Source organism: Grammomys surdaster, unplaced genomic scaffold (genome assembly GCF_004785775.1).
Source record: "Grammomys surdaster isolate TR1022 unplaced genomic scaffold, NIH_TR_1.0 125408, whole genome shotgun sequence".
NCBI classification, from domain to species: domain Eukaryota; kingdom Metazoa; phylum Chordata; class Mammalia; order Rodentia; family Muridae; genus Grammomys; species Grammomys surdaster.
This window is the reverse complement of record NW_021620278.1, coordinates 868,414-883,430: the sequence shown is the minus strand read 5'-3', so window position 1 is coordinate 883,430 and position 15,017 is coordinate 868,414. Positions and strand designations below refer to the sequence as shown.

The window sequence follows — 15,017 nt, the reverse complement described above, 5'->3', positions numbered from 1 at the left end:
CACACACACACACACACACACACACACACACACACACACACACACACAAAGAGCCCATGCTTGGTTAGAACCTACTAAATTGCTAGGTTTGATCTCTTTTTTAGAGTCTGCATAGCTGTTTATCTGGGAAAGTACAGTCCCTACATCATATGCCTTTACAGTGAGCCTTGTCTGTCCTATTCCTGGCCTTCCTACCCATTAATGGTTGTTGTCTGTACTTCCTGTTCTCAAAAATACCTATCCCAGACAGATTCAAGGCTCAGAAATTGCTTTGTGTCATGCAAGCAGTTTTATGACACCAAGGCCATCTTTTCAACAGTCTGTGCTAAAGGGTGTGCTCTCTTGTGCTCTGCAGCCTGCATAGGGTTCAGTTTGGTTATGTGTATGAAGATGAATGGCTTGCATAGTCAGGTGATTCTGTTTGTCAGTCTTCCCTTATTGTGATAAAATACTTGAGACAATCAACTTAAAAAGTGGAAAGGTTATTTTGGTTCACATCTTTGGTTCACCCAGTTTGCGTGGCTTCGGTGTCTCTGGGCCTGGAGTAAGGTGGGAGTGCCTGGCAGAGCAGACTTGCTTACTTTATGGCAGATGGGAAGCAGAGTCAGGAAGGGGCCCCATTTTCACAGTCACTTTTGAGGGCATGTCCTCAATAACCTAACAGTCAATGCCCTAATACTAGCTAGGGGAGAAAAAGGGATTGAGGGGAAAGGGGGTAACATTATCATTAAACTACTTCCTGCTGATTAGGGGCATCAAGTTCCTTGGGTCGAGTTTGATCTTTGATGTCAGGATATCTAATTTCTTCTTGCATAGGACCACTTAACAAACCACAGCCAACAACAACCAACAGCAACCACCCACTAACTGACAACAACCCGTCACACGAGGTCCTAGCATTTATTTAACCCCAGAAAAGGCCTCAGAATTCCAAAGGTCACATAGTCACAGAAACTATGCTGCTGGCAAAATCATGCCCCTGCTAGAGCATGAGGCAGATCATAGTCAGCTGCTCTGGATGATCTGAGGCAGCCCCACATCCCACACCTGGGATTAAAATGCGACCATATTCTTATAATATTTCTATGTTTTTTAAAGAACCCAAAAATGCCAAAATTGTCTCTACAGGGCTCAAATCCAGGGTTTTGTTGTGATGAGTGACCATTTTACCAACTGAACTAAACTCCTAGCTGTGTGTTAGATTTTAAACCTTCTTTGAAAAAATAAATAAACTGGCCATGTACTCAGAAGGCTAAGATAGGAGGATAGTATGCGCGCAGAAGCTTGAGGTCAGCTTTGGCAACATAGTGAGACCTGCGAGTCAAGAAAGGAAAGGAAGTGTTGGCAAGATGCTCAGTAGGTAAAGGCACTCGCTGCAAAGCATGATGACCCGAGTTTTATCTCTGGAACCTACATGGTGGAAGGAGAGAACTGACTCCTGAAAGTTGTTCTCACCACCCACATATCACATACCCCTCCCCCATAAATGTAATAAAAAACTTTAAAAAAGAAGAAATAAGAAAGTGCAGTTGACATGATATAAAGCTTAACATATTTACTCTCTGGCTCATTACAAACATAGTAAGGATCTGCCTAAGGTCTTCAGGCTTCTACACTTCAGCAGTCATGTGTGCTTCCCAGTGGGAGGTCAGATCAGTACTACAAATAGAACTCTCCGGCTACTGGTGGCATTGCCATGGCCATAACCTTCAGTGTTCTGCACACAGCCAGCAGGTTAGTCTTTGTTGGATGAACATTTATTTCATGTTGTTTTGTTTTTAGGTGCTGTTGAATTAGAAAACCTCCCTTTAAAGAAAGATGCCCTGAAAGAACTGGAATTGCCCTTTGAAGTCAAAGCTGGTACGTGGAACCAAAGGAGGGAGGAAGGTCTGGGGATCAAGTTGTTTGGGACAGGAGAGTCAAAAGCCCTGGAGTTGGTATCTGCTTGACCAGGAAGAAGACAGGAAGTGTGAGAATTTGTATCAGTATGTATCAGTCTCACCCAAGTGCAGGTGGATCTGTGCGATGGAGGCCAACTTCATCTATATAGTGGGTTCCAGGCCAGCCAGGACTGCGCAGTAAGACCATGCCCAGTGACCCATCTTTTATTACATAGAGTTTAAAGGCTTGGCTAAAATAGAAGTTTGGAAGTAAGTCATATTCTCCAGGCCAGGTAGCTCTGAGCCCAAGTTCTTGTGAGCAGTGGGTTTATTTATCCTTATACTGTGTTGTCTTAGTTTACAATGAGTATGTTCAAGGTTAGATGTGTAAGCAGGATAACTCCCAACAGATACTCATCAACCAGTCAGTTATTAACAAGAGATGAGTGCTGTGACCAGGGTCTGTGCAGGTGGGTACCATGGGACGAAAGATACCTCTTAGGAATTCAAGATGTGGTCCAGCTGGAAGAGTATTTCCATAGTAGATAGTCTATATTTATATGAAAAAGACTCACTGAGCATTTCCCAGCTTGATTCATTGTAGCTGATTCTTTTTAATTAATTACTTTATTTTAAGGTAGCTCTTACAGATCCTACCCTAACACTTTTTTTTCACATATGTAGGAACCTGATTGGCTAGCCTTCAACTCAGTTTCTGATCCAGGCTGGCTTTAACTTGCCATCCCCCTGCCTTAGCCACTTGAGTGCTGGGATTACAGACATGGACCACCACACCTGGCTTGTTGTTTTGTGATTGTTGTCTTTTTTTTTTTTTTTTTCTTCTGGTGCTGGGGATGGAATCCATGGCCTTGCACTTCCAAGGTACAAGTTCTGCCAGAGCTAAATGTCACACTCCAAGGTATTGCTCCTGTTGGCCTCGGACTCGTTTGTGATCCTCCTGCCTCTGGCTCTTCAGCATTTCCTAAATGCAGCACCACACTTGTCAGTTTTTATTTTTTCATAAATAATGGTAAAAGCAATCTATGTGTCTTAAAGGGAACTAGAAATACTTCGAGAAACCTAAGAAATGTACAGGCATCTAACGAGAGGATCCTTCTCCTTCCAGGCTTGATTGGGAAAGTGACCCTCCAGATTCCTTTTTACCGTCCCCATGTGGACCCTTGGGTGATCTCCATCTCTGGCCTCCACGTAATCGGTGCCCCTGAGAAAATCCAGGACTTCAATGATGAGAAGGAGAAGCTACTGGAGAGGGAGCGTAAGAAAGCGCTGCTTCAAGCCCTGGAGGAGAGATGGAAGGCAAGGCATAGATAGAGCCTTTGTGCTTTAGGGGCTCCTGTGACATTCCCAACAGTGAAGCACTGGCCTCTACTGACACTGGCTCTTTTCCCTTGCAGAGTGAGCGACGGCAGCAGAAGGGAGAACCGTATTGGTATTCAGTCACTGCCTCAGTCGTCACGAGGATTGTGGAGAATATCGAGGTGAGTCCTGTCACCTTTATGAGGGCACATGAAGGGTTTCTGAGGTTTTGATGTGTTTTCAATTCCGAGTTGCTTGTTTCTTGTGGGTTTAGCTGGTGCAGTGTTGGGGACTGGCTGTTCAGGTGTGCCTTTTTAGAGGTTGTTGCCAAAGGGAAAAACTGAAAAGCAAGTCCTGGCTTGTGAGGCCAACACAGGTCTTTCTTGCTTTAGCTGGTGTGAGTAGGCGTTTTCCATTTTACTCTTCCTCCCCTTACCACACTTTCTTTTTGAATGTTGGAATCCCACTTGCTAAAGGATTTCTTACCTCAGAAGCCAGGTTACTTAGGTCTGGATGATTGGTTTCAGGGCAAGTCATCTAGCCTCTCTGGTCACAGTTTTCTCATCTGCAAAATGAGAGAGGTGGGGTCCCCACTGCCTGGTGTGTGAACTGTGACCTCGCACTGATGTATCTTACTGAGTTTAATGGGCTATAGTGCACTGGCTGCTTGTTTGACCATTAGGAGTGAGATCAGGAGATGAATCTTCATTCACTGTCACAAAGCTGCCCATACTTAGAGTCTCTAGGATTCTCTTGCAGTGTCAAGGCAACCCAGGCCAAATGTGCTTAGTATGTGTCATGCTTCCCAAAAGTATGACCTGAGATTGTTAGTTTTATAACTTGGATTAAAAGATTGGTGCACTTGGGGCACTAATTTAAGAAAAAAGTTTGTTGTTACCATAGTAATATTTTTGTGCATATGTATATAATGCTTTATGTGCAGGTGTAAAGATATTTTCTGCAACAAAGGAATATTATATATATATATAGCATTTATTTATTTACCAAGTGTGTGTGGGGGAGGGTAAGGGCAAATGTAGAAGTAAGAAGGTTCCTTGTGGCATTTGGTTCCCTTTTATTCTATGGGTCCTGAGGATCAAAGATCAAACTCAGGTCATCAGGCTTGGTGGCCAGCACACTTGTCTGCCTAGCTTTCTGCTGGCCCCAGAAACATCTTTCCCCAGAGGGCCACTTCTCTGTAGTGTATCACAGGAGTGGTGGGGCCTCTGCTTGGGGTGTTGCTGGTTGTGTGTACTCTCAGGTTTTATGTAGAGAAGCATGAGCGTAGCAAAAGACACGCCCACTGTGTACTCCTCCACTCCTTATCCTCTGGTCTTAGATCTTTTCTGCCTCTTCTTCCTTGATGGTTCTGAGCTTTGGAGGGGGTGATGTACCCATGCCATTTAGGGCTGAGCACCCCACCACCACTTTTTAAACAAAGTTTTATTTGCGTGCGTGTGCGTGTGCGTGTGCGTGTGCGTGTGCGTGTGTGTGTGTATACATACATTTGGAAGTCAGAGGACAGCGTGCACAATTTTTTTTTCTACACTGGTCCTGGGGATGGATCTTAGATCATCAGTCTTGGTGGCAAGTGCCTTTACCCATTGGACCACCTCACTGGCCCATATTATTATTTTGCCATCAATATTAAGCATTGGTTTCCCCACATTGGCTTCAATACCGTGATGGTAATCATATTATGTTGATAACTTACTGTTTTTTGACTTTCTTTTTATTTTCCCTTTTCTGTGGTGGGTGTCGTTTATGTTTGGGCATGCATACAAATCTGGAGGATATGAAGGCCAGGACAGTGTATTAGGTGTCTTCCTCTGTTGCTTTCTGCCTTACTGCCTTGAGACAGGGTCTCTGCTTGAGCTACAAGCTTCCCATTTTGACTAGGCTCATCTGATCACCAAGGTTCTGGGATCTGTCTATCTCTGTCCTGTCGATGCTGGCATTACAGACAAATGTAGCCACCCATGCCCGACTTTCTGTGTGGGTGCTGGAGAATTGAACTCAGATCCTCCTGCTGGCAAAACAAGCATTCTTACCCACTGAGTCATCTCTCTGGCCTAGTTTGTATTTTTGTAATGGCTAATGATGCTAAACACTTTTCTTGGCTACATATATTTATCTTTTTTCTCTGTTTTATAGTGCTGAGGGCTGAATCTAGGCCCTTGCACATGATAAACACACACTCTACTTTTGAGCTACTTAATTCACTGAAGCAGAATACCTTCTCTCACTCACAGGAGCAAGAAGAATAAAACACAAAGATTCACACAGACCTTATGTGCTTTGCAGGTTTTCCTGGGCTCACATTCCTAGAGAGACAAGAAAAGCAGGAACAGCTATGTTGATTCAGTGATGTCATTCGTTTCCTCTCTCCTCTTTTAAAAAATTAATTAATTTATTATTATGATAAATGTCAGTGTGGTGGGGTATGTGCACAGGTCAGCGGACACTTTTTGGTGTCTGTTCTTTTCTTTCATATTTATGAAGGTTCTGGGCACTAAACTAATGTTGCTAGGCTTACATGGCTACTGAGCCATCTCTCTGGCCCCTGGTATTGTTGTGGCTAAATGTTTACATTGTCTTCTGGAATGACTTGATTGCAGCCTTCCTGAGATAACATTCATCATAATGAACTGTTATTCTTGAGTGGTTTGTGATCCTGTCCCCTTGGAATTTTCTGCACACTGGTATCTGTATGTAGATGCCCTCTGTGGTTGGCCCCCATTTATAGGATTCTACCCATAACAACAATCTAAATGTATTTTCTTTCCCCTTTGCAGTTAAAAATTCAAGATGTCCATCTCCGTTTTGAAGATGGTCTTACCAATCCTTCCCATCCTTTTGCATTTGGAATCTGCATTAAGAATGTTTCCATGCAGAATGCTGCAAATGAGCCTGTGAGTATTAGATTTGACAACAGACAAAGAATAAACCTCCATGCTAGGAGGCCTGGGGCTCTGCCCTCTGTCCTTGAGTGCTGTGTAAGCAGAGTGCTGCTGCTTTGCCTTGTTGTGCGTGTGTCTAGTATGTAGGTAACTAAAGTTAATTTGCTGGGAAGAAGAAACAGTTGCTTTTCATTGACCTGTTTCATCACATTGGTTTTATACATAAAGAAGTTGAGGTGCGAAGGCTTCCTGCCAGCAAAGGATTTCATCCTCCATCACCAAGGAAACTCATTCTGCTCATTGTTTCACTGTCTGTTTGAGAATGTCTGTGACAGTTTCCACACAGTCTTTTCTTTTTTTTTTTTGGTTTTTCGAGACAGGGTTTCTCTGTGTAGCCCTGGCTGTCCTAGAACTAGCTCTGTAGATTACACCGGCCTTGAACTCCCAGAGATCTACCTGTCTCTGCCTCTGGAGCCTGGGATTAAAGTTGTGCACAACAACAGCTCTGCTAGAGTACATGTTCTGTTGAGCAGGGCCAAGGAGGTTGATACCGTCAGCCAATAAAATAAAAGTTGACAGCTCATTTCAGAGTTTGAGATGGCCTCTTAGAGCATAGGCCAACCTTGAACTAGATTTGTAATTTACTACATAGCCAAATATCTCTTTAGATTTCTGGTCCTCTTGTCTGATTTACTTTCCTAGTGCTGGGAATTACATGTGTGTACCATATGCCTGGCTCAGAATCCTATGATTTTTATTTACTAGAACAATTGCTTAAAGGCTTTTGAGCCTTTGTGTGCTTGTGAATCCGGGACTCATTTCTGGCTTCTGCAGGCACTGAATACATACAATGTACAGACATTCATTTCAGGCAAAAGTCTCCATACACATAAAATAAAAAACAAGACGTGGTGGTATATTAATCCCAGCACCCAAGAGGCAGAGGTGGTCAAATCTCTAGTCTGGTCTATATGTTGAGCTCTAGGCCAGCCAAGGACTACATAGTGATACCCTGCCTTAGAACAAAACAAAACAAAACAAAACAAAACAAAACAAAACAAAACAAAACAGAAGGTAAAAACAAAAAAGCTACAGCAATTTATTCTCTACTTCAGGAAATGAGAAATGTGAAAATAAGGAGTCAGAAGGTTTCTGCAACCCTGAGGGTCAGCGTGTCAACACCACCCTCCATCTAATGGGTACTAGAAGCTCTGGTTCCTTGTCTTGTAGGTGCAACACTCTGGTTTCTGTGTCTAGGTTCACAAGGCCTTCTCTTCTGTGTCTTTTTCTTCTTACAAGGACCATACTCATTCACTTTGCCTACAGTCATCTGTCATGATTTCACATTAACCTGATTCTGTCTGCACAGATGGTGTTTACAAATAAGGACATACTCATCATTGTGGTCAATGGTGACTTCTTGGAAGAGGACACTGTCCAAACTGATATTCCTCATAATATTCCAAGATAGTTTTTCTATACTTAACTGACTTCTCACTTCAAATATGTGTTCATGCACATGTACCCATACTGTTTCTCTGCCATTCAGAGTTCTAGTTAAGAAATACAATCACTGTCCCCTGAAGACATCAGGGCTTTTGTGCTGATGTACAGGTATTTTGACACTCACTTGCCCAGTGATATTTTCTGATTTGTTTGCTCATAGCATCTTAGATATCCACTGCTGTTTCGGTATAATTAAAAATATTTGTGCACGTTGGTATTGCCAATTGATTGGATTTTGTTTGTTTGTTATTTATTTACTATATACCTACTTACTCATTCAGGCAGGACCTTATGTACCTCTAGCTTTCTTGGAACTCACTACATAGACCAGGCTGGCCTTGAATTTACAGAGATCAACCTGCCTTTGCCTCTTGAGTGCTGAGATCAAAGGTCTAGACCTTGCACGGATGGAGTTTAAGCTGTATCAGAGCAGACTGTTCTCCTTCAGTGTTGCATCTCTTGCCCCTTACAGAGTGCCTGATGTGTGAACAACAGTTATATCTGAAATTTGACTCTTTCTCTTTCTTCCCTCAGGTACAGAAACTAATGCGAAAAAAGCGATTGGATGTGGCTGAGTTTAGTGTCTACTGGGATGTCAATTGCACTTTATTGGGGGATTTGCCTCAAGCGGAGTTACAGGTATGTTCTGCTTTGGGGCTTTAATATAAGAGGGTACTGAGGAGGCACACATGGTGCAGGAACCCTGATTTGCAGGCTGTTGTCCCCTGTGCTCCCTGTCTACAAGCATCTTCTCTAGAGTCTGCGTGAGGTCCTTCTCTTGTCTGAAGGTTTAAACTTCAGATACACTGTAGCTTGTGTGTTTTAACTTGGATCAGGTTACTTGGTGGATTTTGGTGTGTGTATGTGTGTGTATCTCTTTTTCATGTAAAGGTCTGTTTTTTAAAGATGTATTAATACTTAGTCATTACTAATTTAGCACATTCAGTTAATATTAAAAAAATTATAAATGTCAATGGGCTTAATTATTAATAGAAAGTTTATTAAATTCAACTAATTTAATACGTTCAATTAATAAAATATATTAATTAAGTTAACTTTGAGGCAAGGTCTCTCTACATAGCCCTAGCTGTCCTAGAACTCACTATGTAGAATAGGCTGTCCTAGAACTCATAGAGATCTGCCTACCTCTGTCTTCCGAGTGCTTTTATTGATGGCGTGCACTGCCACGCCCAGCTAAAGTTCTGCTTTTTTTTTTTTTTTTTTGGTTTTTCAAGACAGGGTTTCTCTGTATAGCTCTGGCTGTCCTGGAACTCACTCTGTAGACCAGGCTGGCCTTGAACTCAGAAATCCTCCTGCCTCTGCCTCCCAAGTGCTGGGATTAAAGGCATGTGCCACCACTGCCCAGCTAAAGTTCTGTTTTTGAGATGTCTCTGTGTGTCTGTTTCCTTGCTTCTTACTGGTGTGTGCCTGTGACACATGGTGGTGAACATTTTGTTGGTCAGTAGGAACTGAACATGAAGGTTTTGAGTGAACAGAACAGCAGGTCAGTTTTTTTTTTGTTGTTGTTTTGTTTTTTTTAATCAAGGGGCCAGCCTGCATGGGTTTCTCCTTAAATATTATCATGGTGGTGTTCTTTAAAACTCTTATATGGATAAACAGTGTCACTGTTTGGGAAGGACTGAGAAAAAGCCCAGCTTAGTCTTTTTGTAAAGAAACTAGGTACTTTAGTGAAATGGAGAAAAATGGTTCATTTCCCCAGCTCCAGGTGGCATAAAGTGGATTAGGTAATGTTGATGCTATGATTGAGCCCATGGCTTAAATTCCCAGTATTGTAGAAAGTAACAGACAGAAGGAAGGTTGGTATCTGTGTAGCCAATGTTCTTATGACACAGGAGGCCATGGCCAGAAGCATGGAGAGTCGCAGTCACCACTATATCTTGGAGCCTGTATGTGCATCTGCCCTCTTGAAAAGGAACTGCTCCAAGGAGCCTCTGAGGTCCCGGCACAGCCCGAGGATTGAATGTGATATTCAGCTGGAGACCATTCCCTTGAAGCTGTCTCAGGTACAGTGTTCCTCTCAGAGGCTCAGAACCCCTGCTGGGAGCTGGAATAAAGGAAGACCTGCTCCAGGGCAGTGTCCTCAGCATTGTTTGACCCCAGGCCAGAGTCTGGTAGCTGTAAACCCACATGGCATCATATGGGGAACTGAGCTGAGGCCCACTTCATGTTGATTTTGATTTGGTGGTTTTTGAGTGCTGAGCAAGGAACATGGGAGAAGTAAGAGGCCATCAGAGCACCTCCTGCTGATGCTTTAGTCAATGGAGTTCATCTCAGCAGATTGATGACGTGTTCTTGCTAATTGGGTCTTGACTGAGCCAAGGAACCAATTCTCTCCTAATCTGGTATCTCTTACTCTAACAAAGCTGCAGTACCGGCAGATCATGGCATTCCTCAAGGAGCTGGAACGAAAGGAGAGGCAGGTGAAATTCCGGAAGTGGAAGCCAAAAGTGGCTGTGTCCAAGAAGTAAGGGCAACTTTCTGTGTCACTCATAAAATGTGCGTCTTACAGTAGCATGCTCTCCCCGTCCTTTACCCGTGACTTCAGAAGAAAGGACAGTTGGTTAAACTTTGGTATAGTTAGCTAGGTTTTAATATGTGTAAATGTATTACCCATGAGGAAATAGAAATAGAAATAATATTTGGGACAAAAAGGCCATGAAGTGCCTGCTGTCATTATTGACTTTTCTGTTATATATCTGTTGAGGTAAGAGCCATTCTTAGATTGAGAGTAGTGAAACTCAAAAGATCCTTGATTTCACTTAGCAGGCAGATTGCTATTCCTTGCTGAGGTTTCTTGTACAGTCGTTCTGTGCAGCACTCTTCAAACCCCCTTTATTCTGTCCTTTAGTCTGTTTGGACATATTATGTATGTTGTGTCTCTGGCTTCCAGAGCAGACATTAATTCTCTTTCTTAAAAATATCTTTTAGTTTAAACTATGTTTAAGTGTATATGTCTGTGCATATGAATGCAGGAATCCACAGAGTCCAGAAGAGGGGACCAGATTGAAACTGGAATTAAGGGTAGTTGTGAGCCGCCTGATGTGGTTGGTGGGAACTGAACTCTGGTCCTCTATAAGAACAGCGTGATTTGTTTGATTGTGACAGGCTTTTTATGTAACCCTTGATGTCCTGGAACTCCCTATATAAAGCAGGTTATCTTCAAACTCTTAGATCTGCCTGCCTTTGCTTCTTAAGTGGTGGGGTCAAAAGTGTGTGCCAACATGCCCAGCCTCAGTATGTGCTTTAACTGCTGCCATCTCTCTTGCCCCATAAAGCCTCTCTTCATGTTACAGTGATAAATGTGACCAGTCTGACTTGTTAAACCTTTTAAAAGATCTCATATATTTCCATGTATGTCTTTAGAAGTTCAGTTGAAAATCTGTAACAATCAAGTCTGTGGTGATTGTCTCAAGATGGTGCTTGCCTTATTGCCAGCAGCGGATTTCCTCCCTGGAGAGGGACTGCTCTGGGTGAGGCCTGTTGGTTACATGCTGTGCTGTTATTGACAAACTGTATAATTCAATGTTCTTTGGCAGCAGAGTCACTTTTCTGCATATGGAATTTAGTTTAATGTTAAAATGGACCCACGACAGAGACAAAGGGATAATATGAGAAATGTCTCAGATAAGGGCAAGCAGTGTTTCAGGTTGTCCTGGATGAAGAACATTGCAGTGGTTTTTACTTGGAGGACTAACACATTGTCATGAATTGTTGCAGCTGTCGAGAATGGTGGTATTTTGCTCTGAACGCTAACTTGTATGAGATCCGAGAGCAGAGGAAGTGTTGTACCTGGGATTTCTTGTTGCATCGTGCCCGAGATGCTGTGTTTTACACTGACAGATATTTCAACAAGTTAAAAGGAGGCGTGCTGTCTGCAGATGACAAGGTGAGTGGATGGACTACTTGCTTAGTATTTTTTCTCCATGTGTTTGGTTTTGAGACAGCATTTCATGTAGCCCAGGCTGTCCTCAAGACTATGTATAGCTGAGGCTAGTTTTGAATTCCTTATCCTTCTGCTTCTACTTCCATAGTCCTGGCATTACAGACATGAGCCACAACATTTAGCTAAGAATATTCTCTCACAGGTTGAAAAAACAGCTGAGTCTCTGAAGATGCAAAGTGCCTTGCTGGAGGCACACTTTCATAGGCTAGTGTTGGGCTCAGTTGAGTGGGGACTTCTTGGAAGGTAGTGAGTCTCATCTAGGCCAGTAGTATGTTTCATCTCTGTTCCCTGCTAGGCCCTCCTGGTACAGTTCTATGTATACAGTTAAGGGAGAATTTCATGAACTCATCATCAGAATGGATGGTCTCTTCCAGTCCTGAACTTAGTCAGTTAGTCTGTGACTAATTTCTGTGGATTTTGGTCTACCTTTTTTGTAATCCTAGTTGACTTGATTCACCTTGGACTTCTTGGTGATAGAGGTGAAGCCAGAGCAGGTACCACAGGTGAGAAGGCAATTATTATCTGTATTACCTGCAGACCAGATACCCTAGAACCAGCCCTACCAGATGCCGATCTTGGCCCCACCCCTTCCTGCTTCTGTTTTCTTTTCTCTCCCAGTGGAAAAAAAAAGGCAATTGGCTGCTTTGCTTCTTAATTGTTTTGCTTTTGTGATCATTTTCTATATTATGGCTCAGATTATTTTTTGGATCGTTCCTCTTGTTGAGCTTTATAAGAAAAAAGGAGCAGTTCACTGGATGGTCCACAGCAGTCATGAGGAACCCCTGAGTTCTCACCCATCTTGCCAGCAAGCTGAGGCCATGGTCCTTACTTCTTACTTGCCTTTACTGTCTTCAGTGTTGTCTGACATGGCTACCGACCATGGGCACCTTCTAAAAAGGTTGGATTACATCAGACACTTTGTTTTGAGTAGCTTTCTTGATGGCAGAGGCAAGATACTATGAGAAAGGATCTGAATTAATGCTGAGGTGGCCTGTGAACCACACCTTCTATTGTGTCCTATTTTTAGGAAATTCGACATTGTTTAGGATGGATAACTTTACTTTTTAAAAATGACACAAGAGTATTTGCTACTACTCTTTAGTAACTAGTAAGAAACATGTTGAAATGACCACACCTTTGTTAATTGTGAATATGAAAGAGCTGGGGCCAGCATGCATACTGTGTGAGCTCGGACCTCAGCTTCCTCTTGGAGGTTGGGAAGAATAACTCTGCTTCCTTTGATCTCATGAGCTACTGTGTAAGGCTGCTTGTGACCTGAGTCAGTGCTGTGCAGAGCAGGATGCCTCAGTAACCACCCACGGAAGCACATTATGTCCTCATTGCTCTGTCTGCCCCACTGCTCCTATTGGACTTTCTGAGAACAAGTAACAAATGCTGGATTGTAGGGAACCCCATTGAAACCAGAGACTGCTCTCAAGACACTTGTCAGTGTTTCATTTCTCAGCCTTTAAGGAGGTGGTGTGGCCATTTTATTGATGAGGGTGTTTATTTTGTTCAGTGCTGCAGTGTCTGAGTTTCATTTTGTCCCACACAGGAGGAGATGTGTCGGATTGAGGAGGAACAGAGCTTTGAGGAATTGAAGATTCTTCGTGAACTCGTTCATGATAGATTTTATAAGCAAGAGGAGCTAGCAGAGGTGAGAAATCTGTCTAGGAAGGTCATTTGGTCCTAGCACACCCTGAGCCCTTCTGTGTCAGATATGCTTGTGCTTCTGTCAGAACACATGGTAACCAATGGCACATCACAACATCTGTCCATGGGTCTTCATGTCTGCCTCTTTGCGATTACACAGAGTCTTCGAGAGCCTCAGTTTGATTCTCCAGGAACCTCACCTGGTGATCCAGATGGCAGCGGAGGCAGTGGGATGCTGCAGTACCTGCAGTCCTGGTTTCCGGGGTGGGGCGGCTGGTATGGACAGCAGAGCCCTGAAGGGAAAGTGGTGGAAGGACTGGCAGCTGAGTCACATGAGCACTGGACACCTGAAGAGATCTTGGGTATGCTGGAATCCCATCTGCAGCAGAGCTCTCTGCCAGAGTGGAGGGTTAGGTCCTAAACATTATCCTGCTCTTTGTGCAAAAGCTTGACAGGTCATTCCAGACCTCAAGGTCACATTTGCACAGCTTATTGTTTCACAGATGTAGAGGGAAGACACACCTGGAAGAGACTCCATGGCCATCGTCATTCTTTGTACATTATCGGGCAAGTCTGAGTGGCAGCCACTGTTAGAGAACTAAATCTGAGCCGGTTCACAAACAAACTCTGAGGCTTAATGGCAGTGCAGGGGTCCTCTGTAGTCTATGCTGCCAGTGTGAGCCTATGGAACAAAGCACTAGTGAAGTTAAATTACACTAGCCACATCAGCCACATATGTCATACTGCCTGGTAGCCACATGTAGGTAGTGGCCATGGCCATTTAGTCATCTCTGTCTTCGGGTTCTTGTCTAAAGAAGGGGACTCTGGTTTAATAGCATCATCCCAGTCAGGGTATCTGGTCTTGCTCTCTTTACGTTTTCTTAAGCCCATTTTCCCATACTACGTAGGCACGGAGGAGTTCTTTGACCCCACTGCAGATGCCTCATGTATGAATACCTACACAAAGCGAGATCACGTCTTTGCCAAGCTGAATGTGCAGCTCCAGCGGGGCACTGTGACTCTTCTGCACACAGAGCAGAGTGCTGCTCATGCCAACGAGAGTGCATTCATGCAGCTCGAGTTCTCAGGTACTGCTCAGAGCCTGCTCTGTCTGTCTCTATGCCAAAGCACTGTCTGTTCTTGTCATCTGTGGTATTTAGAGTCTATGAGAAAATAGGAAATGGAGAGGTGCCTAGAGGTTAAGAGTACAGGCTGCTCTTGCAGAGGACATGAGTTTGGTTCCCAACACCCGTGTCATGAGGTTGCAGTTGTCTGTAACTCCAGCACCAAGTGATTTGTCTTAGTTAAATTTCTATGTGGTGATAAAACACCATCACCAAAAACAGCTAGAGGAGGAAATGGTTTATTTGTCTTACACATCCCCATCACTGTACATCATCAAAGGAACTAAAGGCAGGAGCCCCAGGCAGGGACTGAAGCAGAGGCTATGGAGAAACATTGCTTACTGGCTTGTTCCTTCTGGCTTGATCAGTTGCTTTTTTTGTCTTGTCTTTTCTTTGTTTTTCTTCTTTCCTTTTCCTTTCTTTTCTGGCTTTTTGAGACAGAGTTTTGTTGTGTAGCCCTGACTGTCCTGGAACTCTGTAGATCAGGCTGGCCTTGAACTTGCAGAGATCTGCCTGTCTCTGCCAAGTACTGGATTTAAAGGTATGCCCCCCCCACCTCCCTTCAGTCTTCTTTCTTATATATCTCAGGGCCACCTGCCTAGGGGTGGCACCATTCACATTTTGTGGAGTGGTGGTGATGGTGGGGCTCCCGTATCTTCTCCATCATGGCCCT

The 15,017-nt window shown here is 43.6% G+C and overlaps 1 protein-coding gene across 2 annotated transcripts in view; it reads left to right on the top strand.

Annotated features, from left to right (window-relative positions):
• The window catches only part of Vps13d (vacuolar protein sorting 13 homolog D), a 219,532-nt gene that overhangs the window by 7,047 nt on the left and 197,468 nt on the right, over nt 1-15,017 (top strand). For both annotated transcript variants that reach the window (XM_028786006.1, XM_028786007.1), the window contains exons 2-12: nt 1,783-1,860; nt 3,007-3,197; nt 3,296-3,379; nt 5,993-6,109; nt 8,138-8,242; nt 9,457-9,627; nt 9,988-10,088; nt 11,342-11,510; nt 13,123-13,224; nt 13,381-13,582; nt 14,129-14,308. In XM_028786006.1, coding sequence (XP_028641839.1) covers nt 1,783-1,860; nt 3,007-3,197; nt 3,296-3,379; nt 5,993-6,109; nt 8,138-8,242; nt 9,457-9,627; nt 9,988-10,088; nt 11,342-11,510; nt 13,123-13,224; nt 13,381-13,582; nt 14,129-14,308 — 1,500 coding nt within the window. The remainder of the gene's footprint in view (nt 1-1,782; nt 1,861-3,006; nt 3,198-3,295; nt 3,380-5,992; nt 6,110-8,137; nt 8,243-9,456; nt 9,628-9,987; nt 10,089-11,341; nt 11,511-13,122; nt 13,225-13,380; nt 13,583-14,128; nt 14,309-15,017) is intronic.